Source organism: Phasianus colchicus, chromosome 17 (assembly GCF_987193195.1).
Source record: "Phasianus colchicus chromosome 17, bPhaCol1.hap1.1, whole genome shotgun sequence".
Lineage (NCBI taxonomy): Eukaryota > Metazoa > Chordata > Aves > Galliformes > Phasianidae > Phasianus > Phasianus colchicus.
The window spans coordinates 12008870-12030075 of NC_143452.1; the positions used below are offsets into that span (position 1 = coordinate 12008870).

General features: G+C 43.6%; 2 protein-coding genes across 2 annotated transcripts in view; one reads left to right on the forward strand and one right to left on the reverse strand.

Annotated features, from left to right (window-relative positions):
- The window catches only part of BMP7 (bone morphogenetic protein 7), a 43103-nt gene extending 23486 nt beyond the window's left edge, over window positions 1–19617 (forward strand). The window contains exons 3-7 of the mRNA XM_031616479.2: window positions 9484–9632; window positions 12989–13186; window positions 14848–14924; window positions 15516–15626; window positions 16865–19617. Of these exons, the coding sequence (XP_031472339.1) occupies window positions 9484–9632; window positions 12989–13186; window positions 14848–14924; window positions 15516–15626; window positions 16865–17014 (685 nt within the window). The 3' untranslated portion in view covers window positions 17015–19617. The remainder of the gene's footprint in view (window positions 1–9483; window positions 9633–12988; window positions 13187–14847; window positions 14925–15515; window positions 15627–16864) is intronic.
- The window catches only part of LOC149915640 (uncharacterized), a 252837-nt gene that overhangs the window by 13561 nt on the left and 218070 nt on the right, over window positions 1–21206 (reverse strand). The gene's annotated exons all lie outside the window — the stretch shown is intronic.

Genomic DNA, 21206 nt, shown 5'->3' on the forward strand with positions numbered 1-21206 from the left:
GCGTTTGAGAACCCTAATTAACAAAGACAGATGACACCATGCTCTTTATATTGACTGATTGTTTTGTGTGTGCAAAACTACAAGATGAGCTATTAAATCCATTCCAAGCAATTATTAATGTATGCCAAGCTCCCTGACAAATCCTCCAGGGAACCTGAATAAGAACATGTGTTTAATTTTCTCATCTGTTTTTAGTTCCAATTAATCAGCAATCTCAAGCCAGTTATCAAAAGCACTTAGTTTCACTGGCACATATTTCTTCTAAGTACACATCCTACCAAAAGTGAGGTTACATTTATTTACATGGAAAGTATTCACAGTCACATGCTAGTCAGAAGTTATTCTTTAGGACCATTAAATATGAGGTAATAATACTACAGCCCTAATTTAGGTTTATGAAGAGAGAAACACAAGGGATTTAAAAAGGGGAAAGTCCAAAATGGTAAGAAACAATAGTGCAATCAGGATTCTGGCTTCATAGTTTTATAAGAGGTAATAAAAATGGGAAAAAAAAAAACAAAAAAACAACAGTTTTGCATTTTTGATCCATTAAAATACGACAGGAGACCTTATCAACATTTTTAAACGGTGAGACATTCAACAGACTTTGTTGTGTAAGTGTTTAAACACTGGTGCGTGGGTCAAAACTCCTGGCTCTTCAGTATTTCTAATGACACTTCTCACAGGGTTTTGAGGACTGGGATAGTATTAATCTGTTTTTATCAAACAATAACCTATACATTTCAACTAGGGTTTGTAAAAGGAGATGGCAACACTCCACAAACTGCATAAGACCTCTTAGACTCCTCTTACCACTAACATTTACGTTCACTCCATCTTTGGCCCCTATGGAGACAGAAGCCTCCTTTTGCTGTATTTCTTAGGTAGGTCATGAAGGTAAAAGCCTGCGGGGAGAACTTTTTGCTCTTGGGAAGAGCAGAAGGAAATGTGCTGGCAGATGCGCAGTGTGCCAGGTCTGGAGGGAATGCCAAAATATTCTTGGAGTAAATGTCCTTCCTCATCAAGATGATGCCAGGGATGTTCTCCTTCATATCCTGATTAGTGAGGTGCTCACTAGGAAATCTACTGACAGAACTGAGTGTCATCGTAATTTTAAGATGAAAGATCCACAGGTTTGTTGAAAATATCCGCAGAGAGGTCTGTGACGTCCCTTCAGGGGATGGCTATGTGGATACAGCTGCTTGGAGCAGCAAGTGTTCCTGAGAGCTGCCTCCTCCACAAGTTCTTATTCCTAAAGGAAAAAATGCTTGCAAAGGGCAGGCATCTACACGAACCACTGGGTGGAAGAGGTGAGGAATCTTGCTAATTATACAGATGTTCCAGCTACAAGATTAGATGCAATTTTACTGCATCATATTCACCACGGGAACATCTTTTTAAACGAGTGTTCGTGCACATTCACCCTTTGCATACATTTTGGCACAGACAATGTTGAGTTTTGAACAGTTTGTGCTGAAAAAATATTCCTATTGGTTTGGATTGACCAAAGGTAAAAATATTGTCACTAGCATTTGTAAAAATATTTGCTCTTTTTCTGCATTTTTCCACTGACATTTTCCAACCAGCTCTGTCACAGACCAGTCATCCAAGTGAGTGTGTCATTGGGCAAGTGGAGAAAGAAAACAAACTCTCTCCAGTGTTGATCAAAAAACACCCATTCGCTTTGATGCTTTCTTGGCTGTTTGTCTCATCCTGAGCAGGCTGGAAAGTCAGCCCCATCCGAGTTGTTAGCAACAGGAACAAAACAAAGCCAAACTCTTCCCCCCGCCCCCAGGCAAGAAAGCCTTTGCTCGCATTTTGCTTTGTTGATTCCTTTCCCTACAGCATGGCAGGTATATTGGCCAACAAAACAACAAATGGTTTTCCCTCTCCCTGTGCTCTTAAGGTGACAAAATGGCAGTGGCATCTCCCAGCAGATTACTTGAATTGCCTTTCAAGATCTGAAAACCTAGAATTTCTCCAAGCCTGTGCTCTCCCACAGAGTGCTCTGCATTCACTGCTCCTCCTGCAGCACGCAGCAAGGATTGGGATAGCTTCTAGGGCCCAAAGTAGTACATTTAGCTGGAAAGGCAAAGTTGTGGCTGACTGGGGATCTTTTATTAGAGGATGAAGAGACCACTGGATGTGCTGAAGGCTTGGATTTCAGCTAAACCTCAGATAAGCCTCCAGTTTTGAGGGTGTGCTGGTGTGCCCTCAGTTCAAATAAACCATAAGTACTAGCAACTCAACAATTAATTACTTACTTTACAAGTTCAGACAGGTTGACAGGTATCTAACCAGCAACGACTCTGTCTGCAGTTTACCGTGGGTGAAAATACAGCTGTAGGTCTTTAGATAGATGGCTGCACCCACAACAGACCGTGTCTGAAATTCTCTACCTCAGTGATACTGACACTTGCACACAGGATGGAGGCTCTCGCCTGTCTGCCTCACCCCATGGAGCCCTGCTCCCCCCTCTGTAGCAGGCTGCATGCCCCTCAGGACTTCGTCTAAGATAAATCATTTCTGTCAATACAAAGCTATAAACACAGGTGTTTATAGGCAAGCAGACTTAATGACCAAATCTTTCTGGTCTTTCCAAATCTATGAATTCATTGCAAGGCAAACTTTTCAAACTAGTAACATCTCCTGTATAAAAAAGCAGGTACAGCATTCTTTAGGCACAAAGCAGCAGTTATTCACTGTAAGCAAACAAGTACTTTCATGAACAAAATGTTCCAAAAATAATAAACACTGAGAAAACAGTCGATATTTTGACTAAAATAACAAGTCCCAAAGCTTTTGTGTGCACAACTTCTGTTTGGCCTTCATGGTTCACTCACCCAAGAGCTTGGGAAAGAGTTTCGTAAAGTCAGCATCTGGGCTGAGGAAGGTGCAGAACAGTGGGACATGGAGTCCTGCTTGGGGTCACCAACCTTGCTAGTGGGAACTAAAGGCACCAGGAAGCTCCCATCAACTTCAAGAGCTCAAACTTGCTCATCTGTCTGCACCTTCCAAAGCTGACATACCTTATCCCACTTTCATCTTCAATTTCAGTGAACCCAGCACTTGCACTGTGGGGTAAATCCCAACCCCTTTGAAGTGGATGGGAGTTTTGTTACTGGAAAGAATAAAGCCAGGTACTTGACCAGCCTTTAGTAATCCTAACGTAGTTGTTACACGTTCCCTTTGTGGCCATTGTGGATTTCACAAGCTTCAAAGGCAGCCAACGATTTGAATGCTCATGTTACCAGCCCTACAGAAAAATAAGGTCCTGCACGACGCATTCCCAGGTTTGACTTGCAGCTGAAATGCTTTAGTTTGTATTCCAAACTGAGCCACTTCTGCACCCAGATCAAACCTGAGCCCCTCTCCAGAGTGCCTTCCCTGTTTATGGGGATCTGTTCCCACATTGTGGGTTGAAACATGTAATGTTAGTAACAAAGATGGGCTTTGGTCCACCCAACAGAAGAGGCAGATGTGCCTTCTTTTTGGAGCTTCATCAAATACCAGTATAACTGTTCTAGGAATTGTGCAGTGGAGAAAGATACAGTCTAACATAGCATCCCAGCACCAGCACGACACCTGCAGGTACTCTGACAGCATCTAGAAAGGTACTGACAGTAGGGCTGATCTTTTTTTGTGTGTGATGTCTGCACATTGGTCAGTAACTGTCCTCATCATGTTATGCTTTTGGGCACAGCAGCAAGGGAACTCTGGCATGGAAACCCCGTGGTCTTCCAAGGATAGAGCTGCACTTACTTGTCTCTTTCACACCATTCCTAAAAGCCACTGCAGCCTGCAAAAACCCCTGACAAGTCCTGAACTCACTGAGCAAGTACAGCTCTTCACAGGCACTTGAGTAGCTGCAGGAGGCATTCTGCATCCTCCAGTGGGCTCTTCCTCAGCTAAGCAATGCACTAATGGACAGCAATTCAATACAGCAGAAACATCTGTATATGAAGTGTCAGAGATACGTACATAACCTCATTTCTCTCAGCACTGTTTGTACAAGGGGCTTCATAAAAGCTCCATACCAAAGTCTCCCACTGCCATTTTTAATGACCTTGAAACCTAGATCTCCTTCTCAAACACTATACAGAAAAGGGAGAACAGTAGTGGGGACATGTGAGACAGAACTAAGAATCTGTAGAAGTGTTTAAATGAATTTTATTTCTCCCAAGATTCAACAAAATGTACACAGACCTGTCTTACCAGCATCACAGCCCTCGGAAACCACCTCCAGCACTCTGTGCTCCCTGCTGGGGCCATGCCTTCACCTGGGGAAGCAACAGGCTGCTTCGCTGGCAGCTGCTCCTCTGGGAGCATGAGAGGGCTTTTACCAAGTGGGAATGCAAGGGAAGGGAGGGCTGGGGATGCTGGGGCAGTGTGGGAGGAGGGCTGCACCGGGTTTGTGTTGTCATGTGCCAGGGAGAGGCCCAGTGAGATCCTGGGGCCCTCTCAGAGTAGGAAAGTCTGAAAAATATTTTCCTAAGCTTGTCTTTGGACAGCTGCAGCCAACTTTAAGCAATGACACCAAGCAAACTGGAATCTGGATACTGCAGTTTTTTAATCCAAACAGATGTCTTCCAACCCCAGACCTCCTCTCCCCTTCCTGGGATGCCTTTTTTGCCTTCTCCTGCCTCCACTGCTCAAACCTGGACATGAATTGCCCACAGCGCCCATGCCAGCTTTGCCTTTGGGCTATCCTTCAGTTAATTTGCCAGCTTGCACCATGCCACTGACCTAAGAAGCTCCTCTAAGGCTATAATACCAGTCAAGAGGATAGGATTGTGTTCCTGTGGTTTATACACTCAGTCAGTAAGACACTTAACATACCTGTGCCTCCAGCATTGCCCACTTAAAAACTGAGGAGGACTGACCCATACTTGTAAAGCAATTTGAAGTCCAGTGCAAGGTGTCACAGTATGGCTGTTGTTTAAAACACTGCTCAGACAGCAGGTTGGGATCAGAGCTGAGCAGCAGCTGGACAGCCTGAGTGCACTCCTTGTTGTCAGATGCCGACAGGGACTGCAGGACCTGCTGGCTGGCTGCTGCCATCAAGGCTTTCAGCCTACCGGGAGGGCAGCACAGCACAGAAACCAGCTCACTTTGGGTTGTAATGAAAGCTGCCAAGAGCCATCTTCTCTTCTGCTGCCTGTGCTCCTTCCTATTTATTTTTATCCCATTTGGAAGTGCTTATAAGTGTCAACCAGCAGCTAGAAATAACAGAGCTGAAAAAGAGGATGGGGAAGGTGAGTGGAGAAAACAGAAGAAAAGCAATATATTCCTTATCACAGTATAAACAATAATTGCTGAGTTTGATCTGCTCTTCTCTCTTGCTATTGTAGAACTGCCAACTCCTAATTTTGTGGGGTCTCTCCCATTAGCCTCTGTTCTCCCTCCTGCCCCAGCCCACCAGGTCTTGTGTCAGAAGGATGTTACACTTTTGATTTTGGGATACATTTCTTCTACAGTTTATGGCTACAAACTAACATGTATCTGAGATCCTGAAAACATAAGCCAACAAAAGGCAAAGATGATTGTTAATCCTTTCTCTTATCTTTGACTTAGTGGTGTTGCCACACAGCTGCTCTCTGGCTCTTCCCTTTCAGGGTGCTTTTACTTGCCTTTTCTTTGTTTCATCTACCCTTACTGCTCTGAACTGCACTTCCTCCTGTCCTTTCCTTATCCCACTCCTGCTCACACAGCCCTGTAGCAGCTTCAGCCCTTCCACATCCATAACTCCAGCTGCCTTCCAGACAGTCTCAGGCGCATCCTCCCCTGGCTGCCTCACTTTGCAATACTTGTTATTCAACCTTCAGTCCAGAAACACCGAGTTAGCAAAGGACATTTTGTAGACCACACAGCAATTATGTGACCTGCGGATAAACTTTGGGCTGTGCTTTCTAGTGGGAGGTGTGTCTCCTTTCTAGTGTCCAGCACACCAGAACTACTGAAGCAATCAGCAGACAAGTGCCAACCTCCTGTCCTCAGCCCTGGCTGCATCGACAGCCCGATACTGTTTGGCCTGACTAAGCTGAAAGCCCTGAGTTTTATCATCTCTAGTAGCTTTGACACTCCCACTGATGTAAGCACTTTGAACGCTGAACCATTTTGATGTGGTCTCAACAAAACATACTTGTGGTCTGGATCCAGACTTCACCATTTATGTAACTCTAATCTAGACATTAACATTTCCATGTCCTAGCTTAATTTTCTGTAAAATGAGGATCATGTTTCTTTTTGTATCTCTTGGCCTGATAGAAGGCTCAGTGAAGTTTCCCACATGCTCTGAATGTCTCAAATTAAGGGATTGAACAGAGGTACAAGGAACAAAAGCGCATCTCTGCCTCCTGGTTGTAAAGCCATTATTGATCCTGCTCCAAGATCCTGCACACAGTTGCTAGGTCAGGTACCAGAGGGTAAGATGTGCACTAGAAACCTTTTCTCTTTGATTTAGATCTTTATCTCAAATCAAACACCACAACCAGTCCCATCAGACTTAACTAGCACTAACTTGTGCAACAACTCATTAATCAGGAGCCCTCGGAACAAATTTTAAGACTGAGTAGAATAACATTTCTTTGCTGTGCTGCATACAGTTATCCAACACTGCTGTCTAAAGGGATTGTTGTCTATTAGCTAGTGATTCAACACTGTTTAGCCATAAGTCTTTAGGAAGCAGGGCATTTCACTTAAAGGGAGGTTGTTCTTTTGAGCAGAACAAGAGGTTCTTTTTCATTGGAACCTCAGGTGCCACAAGCTGAGGAGTGTCAGATGCTCTGCTTGCAAGGCCAGGCAGCTTTGTCATCCCAGTCCTGGCTGCTGATGGGCCAGAGTTGATAGTGCAAATCCAAGGGTGCTTGAACTTCTTCAGGGAGCATCTGACACAAGGACTTTTTGGGTCCAAATGTTCCAAATGTGCGTGGGAAGGACATTTCTCCTTAGTGGGTCCCTTTGATCTCTCTCACTTTGGGCTTCCCCTACAGGCCTATTGTTTGCACATTGTTGTAACTACAGGAAAACAAATGCATTATACAATTTCCCAGCCTGACTCACCCTGGTACTTGATGCCTCATGTTGTCTGGTTACCCTGATTGCATCATGTCAGCATGGGAGGCTTAAAGGCTGTTTTTTCTGAGTAATAACACTGAAGTTGAGCAGAAGTGAAAAAAAAAAATGCATGTACATCATTACTGCTATTATCTTCAACCTGCAAACTACAAGGGAGAAAAACCAAGCAAGCCAAGTCCCTATTAACTAACCCTTGTGTGAATCATGAGTTCCAGTCAGGGGCCATGCTTAAATGATGCATTATGTGAATATAAAAGTCCTTCATTTCTGGAAACTTGGACTCAGCCATCGGAATGGCCCAATCCGTACTACTCCCTCATCTCCAGCTCCTCTGGGATGCATTCTGCTCAGCGTGTTGTAAACAGGGAAGGGCGGGAGGTGTCCGTGCGGCTGTGTCATGCACTATGGGAACACAGCCATTGCTTCAGGGTGGGGATGGAACCCTGGGAAATCTGCACGCCCCCCAGGTCTGAGCTCAAGCATCATGCATTCCTGTCACTACCACAGGCACAGAGGGAGGGGGGTATCTGTGATGCCTGTTTCTGGCTGCCCTAGGTGTGCCCAGCAGAGCTGACAGCTCCAAAGAGCAAATCCCACACCTGGGCTGATCCTCTCCATCGCCTGCACTACAGGCCCTTCCTAAGCCCTGGCTGCACAAACATCTGCCGAAGTGTTCCGTGTAGGATCCCGTGTCCTGGCAAGAAGACAGAAAGTTCAATTCTCACGTAGGGTTTCTTTCACAAACCAAAACTTTGCTGAAAAGGAAGCACGGCACAGAAGTGCTGGGCAAAGGGAGGCATTGCAGTCATTACCTGCGTCCCACAACCACCGAACATCTCCTGCAAGGATCAGATCTGCCTCTTTGTTCTGCACTGAGCTGACCCAGAAAGCCTGCAGTCCCCAGGCTGTCACACTCAGCACGGGCAGAAGCAACACATGCAGCTGTGCTGTATGCAGAGGCTAACAGTGTCATGCACTGATGAGGAAACAACACAGTCCTCCTTTTACACGTTTGGTGCTGTGCTCACATGCTCTGTGGAACTCATTTCTGAAGTTCCGTTCCATGAGAGCCAGCCCAGAGCCAGAGGTGGTGACATCTATGAGCTCACGGAGGAAAGCCATCATCCCTCACACACCCTCACCCACGAAGGTTGAGAGGAGAACTAGGTAGTAAGCTAGCAATAAAACTCTGTTTCTGTTTTCAATCAGTTGTGTGGGACAAAAGCTTCTAATCTTTCTGTATCTCCCAGGGAAAATAATTACTAAAATCTGAAAGGCAAAAGCCTCTATGCTGACAGCTCTCCTCTGATTCACTTTTGATCACTTAATATTTTGTGCAAACAGAAGCCACTGAGAAAACTAAGTTAAGTAAATATGCATTTGCACTAACAAATCAATAGTGACAAAATTAGAAAGGCCTTCTTCTAGCTCTGAGGACACGAGTAAAGGGTTTTCCAAGGATGTATTTTCATTCAAAAGGATGTAATTACACTGAAACAAGTTATCACGTTAGTGCACTGCAGCCCTTGCAGGACTTGTCTAGGCACTTCCACCCTGTTTCTTCTTGTAAAGTCTTCTGTGAAAAGGAACCACACCGCCATCCAATTCTGTTACTATTTTCAACAAGTTTTATCTCTTTCTTAGCTTCTGATAAGAGAAGATTCTTTCCTTTCCATGACCTGTTTTTTTTCTTCTCAAATTTTCATTTTACAGAAATTTGCCAGGAAATGTTTTGTAAATCCAGAACGATTTCACCCTTCTTAAATGCATGAAATCCTCTCTATTACTGATCTGGTTTCAGTTCGACAACCTGAATAATCCAGCAGTGCTCTTCTAAAATTTTAAAGAACAAATTGAAAGGAAATTGCCACCAATGTAATGCAAACCTGTGACTGTGCAGAGGGTTATTGCCTCAATCAATTATCTGCAACCTCAGATGAACAAGTTTAAAAAACCATTACATATGTTAATATATGCACGACAGTGTTCCAGCTGGCTTGCACTAGTGCTACAATTATGCATAAAAGTCAGGAAATGATGTGTGGAAAGGATAATGAGCAGCATTGTCTGCCCAATTACTAGGTTTGCATATGCAAACAATAATTTTGCAAATCTGTGCCTGGCAAGCATTTTTTCCAAAGTCGCATCAGCAGCTCTGAGGTTAAGTGCAGCAGCAAAGTAACCCAAAACCACCTCAACTCTGCTTCAACCCATCCTCCCTTTTTGGAAGAGGAGAAAAGCACTTCATATGAAGGTGATTAGGGAGCAAAGCACGCCAGCCCAGCTCCAGAATAACCTGTCTGCTCCTGAAAGCCAACCAAGCGTGTTGCGTAAAGCACGTATGTGATGTCCTTAGAGGTCCCAGTGGAAAGTCCAACTAACTGGGAGTTACACTTCTTGTTTCAGGGATTCTGATTTGTTCCTGCTCGACTCCCGAACGATCTGGGCTGCAGAAGAGGGGTGGCTCGTGTTTGACATCACTGCAACCAGTAATCACTGGGTGGTGAATCCACAGCACAACCTTGGCCTGCAGCTATCTGTGGAAAGCATTGATGGTGAGTTTCAAACTATGTCAGTGAATATCTGTTTTGGGTATATGGTCCCAGTCAGGAGAAGCCTTCAGCATTCAGTATTCTGTCCTTTGAACAGGATCTCATGAGAATATTTTTCCTGTATTCGCTTAAGATGTGAAAAAGACATATTTCAAGTTTAGGATGTACTCAAATGCTTTAGCAGATTAGTAATCTGTGTGCAGTCTTGTCAGTATTACTATGTTTGGAAGTGCACACAGCTATGTGTACACTGCTGGCAACAGAGCACAACAGAACAACTTCTGCATTTCTCCAGGTACAGTTGTGATGATTGAGAATGGATGGGAAAAGCTGGCTCTCAAACATCTTCAGAAGGGCTGCACAAAGATTCAAATTCCACTTGGTTTAAAAACTATCATAACTCTTAAAACTAAAAGAGTAAGGAAGACTGAGCCAAGACAAATTCAACCCTGTTTTCAGTCACCTGTCGTTGCTTTTAATTTCCAGTTTGCCTCCTAAAGGAAATACTTGGGATTACAGATGTGTCCAGAGTGATGGCACATTCATTCAATTCAGGTTCACACAGAGGAAAATCATACAGATCCAGCCTAGTGCCTATGGAAAAGCAGTAGCTGGAGATATGCTTAGTATCTCTGAACTCCATAGACACTACAGTATCACTCTCATGCTCTTCTGCTCAGAACACCTTATTGCTGCTTTGCCCAGCCCTGGCCCAGTGTTCTTACAGTGCAGGTCAGTCTCTTTTTCATTACTGAGGAGAAACCCAGGTAGTTGTTTTCTTACAGGCTACAGATTTCACTCATGACTTCCCAGGGTCCCACATACAAGGAAAGGCAACAACACACACAGCCATGGGATGTGCTGAGCTGGAGCAGTCAGAAGTGGACCCTTAAAAGCATAAGCCAAATTTCTCAGAGCGAGTCTTCAAAACCAGAAAATCTGGGTTTCAATGATTTGTGCATTCTCATCTGTTACATCACTCAAAGCAAACCAGGAATCTGGTTTCTCTTTACACTCCTGAAAAATCCAGCTGTGTTTATAAACATGTTTGAAATAATGTAAAAAATAAGTTGCTGCTTTCTCAGAATAGATTAACAAAATACTTTAATCAGCCTGTCACTGTAGTTAGGAAAGCCAACTGCAGCATTCAGAAAGTAAATACAGAGATACAGAGCCTGATTGTCTCTTGCTGTTTGTAACTGAGTCCCCTGGCAGCATAATTCTGCTCTCACATTTCTCCACCATGCATGTGAATTTTTCTTTCTATTTTGAATGGCAAGGACATGTCCTTCCTTGCTCCCTAGATTTTGTTTTGGATTTAGACCAACTGCACACTGACAAGAGAGCTGCTTTTACACCTGGATTTCATATGAAAATCATCTGCTGAAAGCACAGCAGGGCTTTGCTGGAACGCTGTATGCTTGGGCAACCCCCAAAGCTTTAAGTGAGAGATCTTTCATTTGTATCTGTCCCTAAATGTAGAGATCTCCAACCATGAAACCAGTACAGCTTCCATTAAAAAAAAAAATAATTAAGTGACATCATGAGTATTGTCCAGATCAGATTACAGATAAGAAATTCAGTAACTGATCATTTCTTTATAATCTTGCCAAATGAGTATCAACATGTATAACTAATGTGGAATCACAGGGTAGAATTTTACTCTTAGAAAATGGGGATCAGCTCAAGCAGCAAACAAGAAAAATATTGGAGTGACTCAGCTGCCTGCAGAGCTTTCAGCCCTGCTCCAATCTGCCTTGCTTGGCACCAGCAGTTACCACCTTGGGTTTGCTTAAGCTGCTGCTTGAGATCCCATATTTGACAATACTAAAAAGCAGCTTCATAAAAGCAGGTCATCCTTTGCCCTCTGGTTCAAGAGCACAGCTTTAGTTCTTTCTGGAGACATTTATCATTGCTTATAGGGGACTTACATACGTGCCCTCAGGTTTAACTTCACTACCTGGTTCTAACACTCTTATACACCCAAATACAGGATTTTTCCACTCTTTTTTAATAAAATGAATTCCCATTATTATTAATAATAATAGAAAGGAATACACTCCCATACAGAGCCTCTTTTCCCTTCAGAAAACATTGGGGCCGTACTGGTCTTGAACACATCGGTGTTAAATAAGGAATTAATTGCCCAGATGCTACTTATTGTTGGGTTAATGAAAACCCATTAAACTTAAATTTCTGTGTGAAGTCCAGTCACATCACTGCATACCACTGACCTAATCTCCAGATACATCGTAAAGGTGAAATTATTTACCCTGGAAAAACCACAGCCACAGAGATACCTGGTAGATGAAACAACTTGGGAAAACAAAAAGGCTTCTTTGAAGGGAAAAGATTTGCCTGGGGACAGTATTCATGGAGTTCCTTCAGCTGAGTTTGCTTTCAGGAAGTAAGGCTTGGATCTGGCAAAGCCCAAGGACGAGTGGAACTACCTATCTATTTAGCATTGGGTACTTGCTAAAGCACTTTGTGCATCAGCCTCATACATTTCAAATGAAAACCAGGCACATTTCCAGATAGGAGCTTAGACTGAAAGTGAAGAGGTTGATGTGTGTCTACACAAAAGTCTTCATACATGACTTTCTGCTATTTCAACCTGACCTGTCCTGGTGCCCTGCCCAGGAAATTGTTCACAGGGAACCTAGATGCCCTCACCCACCATAAACCTCTCCTCGCCTTTTTTTTTTTTTTTTTGTAAACAATTAATTCTATAGCAAAACCACTCAATGAGCTTTCAGCAAAAATAAAACTAATTTCAGAAGCGTGGGATGAAAGAAGCACGCCTGGTGATGAATGGCTTTGAACCAAGGTTATTGGGTACCGTAGTGCTGGGATACAGCAATAAGCAAAACGTCTCTGAACATCTCAACTATTTGTTTCTCTCAGCTGCAGTATATCTGGAACTCTGACAGTCTTTCATACAAGGCATTTTTATTTTAAGTTAATAACCTTCCAGTGGGCATTTAGTGCTCCTATGGGCTGAGTTTTATGGTTCCTTTTATAGGATCACTTCAAATTATAGGTTGGTGAACTTAATGAAACCCCTGTAAAGAATGTAGGAAAAGTTAATGCTAAGCGGATTTAGGGTAAAATAATTATACGTAGGAGTATTTTATGTAACTTTTACATGCAGATATAAAATGAAGTTAGCTGTGCTAAGCTGCTCTCCTCAGAAGTAGCTTTGCCGGTTAAGTCCAGCCCCTTGATGGACTGATGCATATGGATGTACATAGGAATCACCCTTCTGGACCAGACAGCAGCTCTCCCTCCTGCTGTACTTACAGTGTCTGCCGAAAATGGAAAGTTAACACAATCCTGCTCAATGCTGTGTTGTTGTTAAGGGCAAAGCATCAACCCCAAGCTGGCAGGGCTCATTGGGAGGCACGGCCCGCAAAACAAGCAGCCCTTCACGGTCGCCTTCTTCAAAGCCACCGAGGTTCATCTCCGCAGCATCCGCTCCACAGGAGGGAAGCAGAGGAGCCAGAATCGATCCAAAACACCAAAGAACCAGGAAGCTTTCCGGGTGTCAAACATTGCAGGTACAGGGAGGTTTGCGGGGTGTGGGATAATGCTGTGCTGGACTTGGCACTACATGGGAACTGTTTCTCCCATACTTGGTGTTGGTTGTTATCTCTTTGGTTTCCTGCTAGTTTTTGGGTGCTGGTTTGAAACCACATGGGATTAGGAGTTATTCAAACAACAAAACAAACAAACAAACAAAAAAACAACACAATTTTTCTTTGAAACAACGTAGAACTGAGGGATGCCCCAACCCAACTTGAAAAAGAAAAGCCATCTACACAGAAGCTCTCACACAAAGTAAATTCTTATTTTGAAGTGTAAGATAACGACTTTAAAAGAAGTAACATGAGTGTTACAATAATGTATTTCAGAGGATCTGAGCTGAAATACTGTAGCTTTTCAAAAGGCTGAAATTTTAAATGCAGCCACCCAAAGGCTTAATGATCCCAAATGAGGAAAACCCATTCTTTGCTCAGGATAACTGCAGCTATTCTGGGGGGAGCTGCACTTCCCTAATATGGAAGAAAACTGTCAGGCATTTAAAATAGAAACGTGGTTTAATTATGAGATACCTCAGCATAACGGGCCCTCAGTGACCTTCCCAGCAGGACCCAGAGCACAGGGCTAGCTCCGCTGAGGGCAGCAGTGCATTCCAGCTCTATTTCTGTGAGCACATCACCAGACAAAGAGCGTGCAAGAGATGGAAGGAGCAGGACAACCTCAGGCACAAGACATGACTTGCCTTTCCTGGAGGTTGTCTGGGGCAACCTGCAAGGCTGTGGAACAACTCTTCCCTGTCAGCTGTGTTGCAGCTCCCTACTTTCAATCAGGTCATTCCTGTCCGAGGACTAATGATGTTTTTTTCTGCAGCTCTGGAGACAGGTGTGGCTTCTCTAACCTGCCCACATGTATGCATTTCTGAACCTTACACCCCAAATCCTGGAGTCTCTTAAAATGCTTTTCCATATCTTGCATTTCTGAGCTCAGAGTTTTGCAGTTCCCCAGGCAATTGCTGCTTTGCAGTTAAAGTGTGCATTTTTATTAACTGATACATCAGTTGCTTTTTAAAGCATGGATGAGGGATAAAATAATTCCTTTCTTCTGTGAGCAGGTCAGAAAAGCACCTGCAAAGCAGTGTCTGCTTGTAGCCTGGGGCCCCTGTGTTGATTTCATTTCCAACAAGAGTTAGGAAAAAAAAATGTCTTCTGGTACTTCTCCTAGGTCTGTAGCTCACGCTTTGTTCTTTGGGTTTGCCATAAAGCACCATCATTCACTCTGACTGCAGCTGCACAGGACAGAAGAACAGATTTCACATTATGTCCTAACTCTGCTTTGTATGCCTGAAGGTGCAGCTATCCTGCTCAGACAGCTTGAAGCATAGGAAACAGTTAAAGGTTGCTTTTCTCCTATCCTTTCACAAGTTCTTTTCATACAGTAGGCAATAATCAAAGAGATCTGGTTTGTGCCATCATGAGGTCAGAAAAAACTCGGGGGCAAAAAGGCATTTTCCCAGGCTGCCTTTGGCCAGAAGTGCAATTTATATTTTACGACTGCAGCACAAAAGACTGAAAATGGTTTTTAAAAAACAACCAAACAAAAAAAGCATCAGCAAGCACAACAGCTGAGCAGTGCAACTCCTGTTGTGTCAGCCCAGCCTGACAGCCCCTGTCCCCTACAGAGAACAGCAGCAGCGACCAGCGCCAGGCCTGCAAGAAGCACGAGCTCTACGTCAGCTTCAGGGACCTGGGGTGGCAGGTAAGGGCTGCAAGCCTCTGCAAATGGTGCTTCAGGCTGCTAGAGAGATCAAGCTAATAATTGGATTTTTAAAAATTGTTATTATTATTTATCCTTGGGGGAAAAATTACATGCTGCATTTAGTATGCTGAAAAAGTGCAGTTAGGATATCCAAATATTTGGTGTGAATGTGGCCAAAACTCAGCATGCTTAAGTCCTTGTGAGATACTGAGGGCCCTGTATTTCCCTCTGGCAGCACTGAGAGCACACCCTCCAACAATTCTTTCAGACTTGGCTAAAGTGTTTTCATTTCTGTCAGTGATGGGTGGGCAACCGAGAGGACAGTGCTGCATGCATAATAAAACTAACCCTGAGCTTCAGTGACTCCATGGACCCGTCTGCAAGGTGGGACAGGATCCTGTAGGAAGGGCAGCTGCTTTAGAGGTGTATAAGACAGCAGTAGGAGGGCCAGCATGTCCGATTTTGTATTTTGCAAGCACTGTAATTGTATGCAGACATAGGAATTGATAGATTTATGTGCCATTCTACTTTGTATTTCTCTGCACAATATTGCTGTCTTTCTCCACAATCTAATGTCTTCAATTAATCAAGGACTGGATCATCGCTCCAGAGGGCTATGCTGCGTATTACTGTGAAGGAGAATGCGCTTTCCCATTGAATTCATACATGAATGCTACAAATCATGCCATTGTGCAGACACTGGTAGGTGCAACATACCTTTTAGTAGAGTTATTTCTAATAGGTGCTGCTCAGAAATAAGTTTATATCCCCCCAAATCTCAATGCTAACAAGAGAAGGAAGGTCTGCATTAGCTCATTGAGATGCCTGCAGCATCTGGCTAAACATGTCTAGCCAAGTGGCCTGAATTAATAGTTGGCGAGGAATTACCCTGTCTTTGCTGCAAGCATTGACACGCTCTCTCTAGCTTAAAGGGGCCCTATGACAGACATCTTAATGGTTGTATAGCCCCACTGCATGGGGAGGGAAGAGCAGGATGTGAGACTCATTACCAGCATCTCTTGAAAAAAACAACCCAGCACTGCATGCTGCCTCCAAGAGCAGATTTGGGGACAAGCTGAGGAAGGGGTCAGCAAAACCCAAAATTACACAGCCCAGCTGCTCTGTGGGTGTATTTATTTTATGCAATTGTGCAAAGATGTCCAGATGGGAGTCCTGAGCTGGCGCATCCACACGGCACAGAGCCTGTGCTTTGAGGGACCGCTGCAGACCCCAGCTGCTTCATCAAAGCCAATGCACCACAGCAGCTCAAGTGGCCAGGGGACACACCAGCCCCAGGTGCCCGGCTGCACGGCATCCCCAACTGCCATGGGGACATCCTCCTGACACAGCCATGTCCCCTGCATGCATCAGTGGAGCATGAGGAGGCTCTCTCCTCTTCTTCATCCGTGTCCTATGCCCTGTGCACATCTAAGGGCAGCACTGCAAAAAGCAATAGGGAAGCTAGAAGCATCCACATATCCACAACAAGAAGCTTTGCATGTTCTCCTCCTGGAGGGCTGTTTACTTTCCTCCCTCTCTTGGAGGCCCTGCAGCAGCAGCCAGGGACCCACAGCCCTTGGTGCCAGCCGGTACTGGGCCCCCTGCACAGCGCCTGTGGAACTGCTCCCAAAACCTCACCCGCACGTCCTGCAGAGTTTATTGGAACTGGTACACTTCTGCAGAACACTGGCTGCTCTGGCAGATGGGAATTTTCTAATGAAAACCTGCTTCACTGAAAGATTTCCAACTAGATCTGACTTGGGTGCGTGCGTCAGCCTCCATACATGCAGGGGACATCTCGAGACATTTGTACACAAAGCCAGGTGTTCAAAACATGTCTGTGTGTGCTTATTGGGGAGAGAGGGCTGCCTGGGAAACAAAAACATGAGGGAGGAGAAGGGAAATGGAAATCTTAACATGCTTCTGCTTTAATTCCCCAGGTTCACTTTATAAACCCAGAGACTGTGCCGAAACCCTGCTGCGCTCCCACCCAACTCAATGCTATCTCTGTGCTCTATTTTGATGACAGCTCCAACGTTATCTTAAAAAAGTACAGGAATATGGTGGTACGAGCATGCGGCTGTCATTAGATTTGTAGGAAAGAGTAAGATTATTCGTAAAGAGAGTTTTGTATGGATGTGTGGGGGAGGGGAAAAGTTAGCAGTTAGCACTGCAGCAATGAGCTCAAAAATCCCAGTTTTTAGGACTGGGCTTCTGAAAGTTCAGACAATGGAGCAGTTTCTGGATCTAAGTGGCATTTGAACGCATTTTGTTTTAGTTTATTACAGACAATGAGCTTGTAAACTGAAACAAGCCAGAGAAACCATTTAAAACCAAATCTGCCTACAAAATTGGCTCCTACAACACATACTTCTGCAAACGAGTCTTTCAGAAGATTGCAAATTCACCCATGTTGATTGTGAATTAAAAATTAATAATTATCCAAAGTGAGAATGTGCTGTGACTGTTGAGCATGTGTAGTTCCTGTAACACAGTTTGCAATAAAAAAAGTGAACAAAATATACCTGGAGTGAACAGGTATTTTGTTAGAGAATTATTACTTCCATCCCTCTGTTTGCTTCAGTTTCATAAGCAGAAGCAATTTTAATTGGATGCAAGTTCCGGTTTTAAATGGCAGGAGAAGAAGCTATATCTGAATTGAATGGAGTTCAAAAGGATAAACCAGTCTCAGGAAAAGAACATCAAAATAGGCAAGCAAGAGAAGTGAAGAAAGTAACTCCAAAGAACAAGCCTTTTAGTATACTTTAGTATACTTTTTTTTTCCTCAAGGGAAAAGAAATTCCCTGTATGTGCTATGAGTTTGAAACAGGAAAGCACAACATTAAGAAACAATTTGGGATTAAACCCAATGCTTAGCTGAGGTACCCCAATCAGCTATGGAGTTGTGAAAGACAGCTGAAGATCCTCCTCCTGTTTGGATAATATCCATTGGCTTCAAAGACAGAACAAATTCCAACACCTTTTCAAAGACGTGGAGTCAGAAGGTGCTGTGAGCAGAGACAAACTGCCAGCACCACCCCGGCACAGCTAGGGACATCGCAGGGGACCTTACTTCCCAGGGTCAGCGATTACAATAGAAGACACTGCTCTACTACTGCTCTCATCTCTGAAAACAACAAACAAGCAAAAAAAACAAACAACAAAACCCCACAGCAAACCAACACTTTCAGAAGCCAGATCAACAAGCTGGAAACAGGGACAAGAAACCACCCCTTTTCCTTCTTCTGAAAGCACAGGTTACACAAGCATCACGTTTATGTAATTTAAACTCCATTGAAGTCGTTCTGATAAGAATACAGAGTAGCAGTAACCAATCACAGGCTGACTCAAAACTTGGGCATACATTAGAATTACAAAAGCAGGACTGGCTTGAGTTTTACTAGAGAAAAAAAAGTTCTGTCCAAATAAACACCAGGTCCTCAGCAAACCCAGCTCTAAATCCTCAAGCTTCTAAAGTCTGGACCTCCAACAGATGGGTCCAGAACATCATTAAGTGCCTGGACTTGGTTCTCAGTGTGCTGAGGAGATGTGATACAGCCGCAGGGGAACTCAGCCCCAGGTCCCTCCTTCGAGAATGGAGAGAAAGAAGATAACAGAGTGCAACCACGAGAATTTGGAAATCAGTCACTGCTCCTCTTCCTTTAGTCACAGACCAAATCCAGACCAGATGGCTCATTTAAAAAGCAAACAAACAAGTAAAGGAAGAAAAAGATTACCCTATGAAATAAATTGGAAACTCGTTTCTGATGGTCTAATTCTAATTGCATTTAAGTCAATTGGTGTTTTCCCAACAGTTCTCTCAGCAGCAGGATTCGGCTTATGGGACCGTGGAAGCCTCTCCACGATACTGGTAGGCTTTGGATCTCCAGACATGCCCCACTTCCAAACCAGGCAAATCAGACACGTGCAGGAACGGCCGACACACCGCACAGCTGCAGAGGACTTCCACCTGCAGCAAGGTGAGACTGACCGAGCTGTCACCCACAGCCACAACTGCTGCAGCCAAACACGTCTCCCTGGAGCCTGCAGAGAAGACCATCTACAGCAGTCACGTCAAAACTGCCCTCAGGGCATTTCTTAGAGGGAGGCATTGAAATCCTACAGGTCAGAAGCATCCTTGGACGTTGTATATGTATGTACACCAGTGTTTCTGTAAGCCTCCTAAAGGAAGGTAAGGTGCTACCTAGAAGTTATGAGCTAATCAGACCTAAACTTCCACTATTTAGTAGTCAAGAGTTAGTTTTTCTCGCAACTGTTTCTGTGTTGGTGGTCACAGCATTGATGTATTGCATTTTTTTTTTTTTTAACTTGGACTGCAGTATCTTGCTGTATAGGATTCATATATCAAATATTATGTGGGGATTGTTTGTTTGTTTTTTCCACGTAATAGGATTCCTGTTGCTAGGCTTAACATCAGCTTCACTGTTTGTACATTTTTATGTAAATAGTTGTCACAAAGCAGAAGAATTATTTATTTCCATCTCTGAATTCCTTTTCAATCACATCCAGGAAAAATGATTCTCAGTTCCTAAGCACATTTGTTTCCTTATTTAAGAAGATATTTATTAACAGTTGGCAAAAATGCATACACATTTCTGGTTCTTCTCATAGAGCAGTTGTCAGAAGCCTTTTGTACAAACTAGTAAAATAAATCATTGCAACTTTACAAAAGATATCCAACAACATCGTGTATCTGTGTGGTTTTTCTCCCTGTATTCAAGGAACCTTTTTGGCTGGGCAGTATTTCACCTTGAGCATCTGTTCCCATGTCGCTCAACCTCTGTGTATTGGCAAAATCAGCACGTCACTGTTTGGTGCAGCTCCTTTTGCCCAGATACAACAGAGGAAAGAATATGAAAAAAAATATGAATATGTTTTGCAGAGTGCATTGCAAAGATCTATGATTGAATTATAGTGCAGCTGTCAGCAGCTGTTTCAAAGAAGCGGGGGGTAAATTAGTTCTGTTTACTGCTAACATAGTTCAGAGATTTAGTCATCCCAATAAAATTATAGAGGCACAAGGAAGGAAAAAAGAAACTCCAAAGGAACATCAGCCAAGAAGCTGACATTTTCTAATTTAGATTGTTTTAGCATATTTCGGAGATGCTGCTGGCAGGAGGTTTCCTACTGTGGATACCACATTGCATTGCTATGGAGGCAGCTGAAAAAAATAACGGTCTAAATTCCTGTATTAACTAAACTTTATATATTTGTGGCATAACAGCAATTTTTGGGTTCTTGTTTATTCTGAACTGTGAGCAGAGTTGTGCCAGTTCACATAAATGCATTTGCTGATCCAGAAGCTTAAACTGTCAGCTTTCTGGAGTTAAACTGTCACCTTCCACAAGTGATTATATACTTGTAAGTTCGCATGATGTTCTGATGTAAAGTCCAGCAAAGTGTAAAAGACCTTTCTCGACCTAACTGATGACTACCCAGGCTTTGTATGTCTTGGTTAGTCTTATGAGGAGGATCTTCCAGTATTTCTCAGTACAGACCAAATTCTCCACACCCATTTAAGCCAGATGTGGCTCCAGCAAAGGGATGAAAGAAGTAAGACATCATCACGCCTTACAGCGCCAGCCTCACCATATAGCAGCCAACAGAAGCTTCACCACCAACTTCAACACATCCAGCCTTATATCACGAAATACCAGTTGGTTTCCAGCTTTGCCACAAACACTCACAATTTGCTGGAAAGGCTTCATAGCAGCTTTCCCAGACCAGGAGCCAAAACTCCATTCCCAAGTTCACTGCAGCCTCTGTCAGTCCACAGCGCTGCTGCAGCTTTGTCTCTTCATCTACTGTTTTGGAAGAGGAACTCTTGATGTGGATACATACGCTGCCATAAACAGGCAGGGCCATAAAACTTGAGTGAACCAGCTTCAGAACTGCTGGATTTATCCAAGTAATGACATTTTAAAGCACATTTATAACATTTTATAGATCAGTTATTCTAACTTGATTTCAAAGCCAAACTTCAAGGATGTTCTGTTTGCTTAATTGTGCTGTTTTAGATCTGTTCCAATTCTGACAATAGGATCCTTTGGTCCTTATGCAGGAAGCTGCCTCTGTTGCTACCAAGGTTCATATAATATGAGATAATGACTTAAGTGAGTCTTTGTGTAAATTTAAGATTTCTGATTTCTATAGAAGTGTCAGCTGTTGATCCTAAAAATCAGATGGAGAGCAGGGCTGGAACAAGCAAAGTGGCAGTGCCAAAGGCTGTGGGGTTTCCTCTGCAGCTCTAGTCACCCCGTT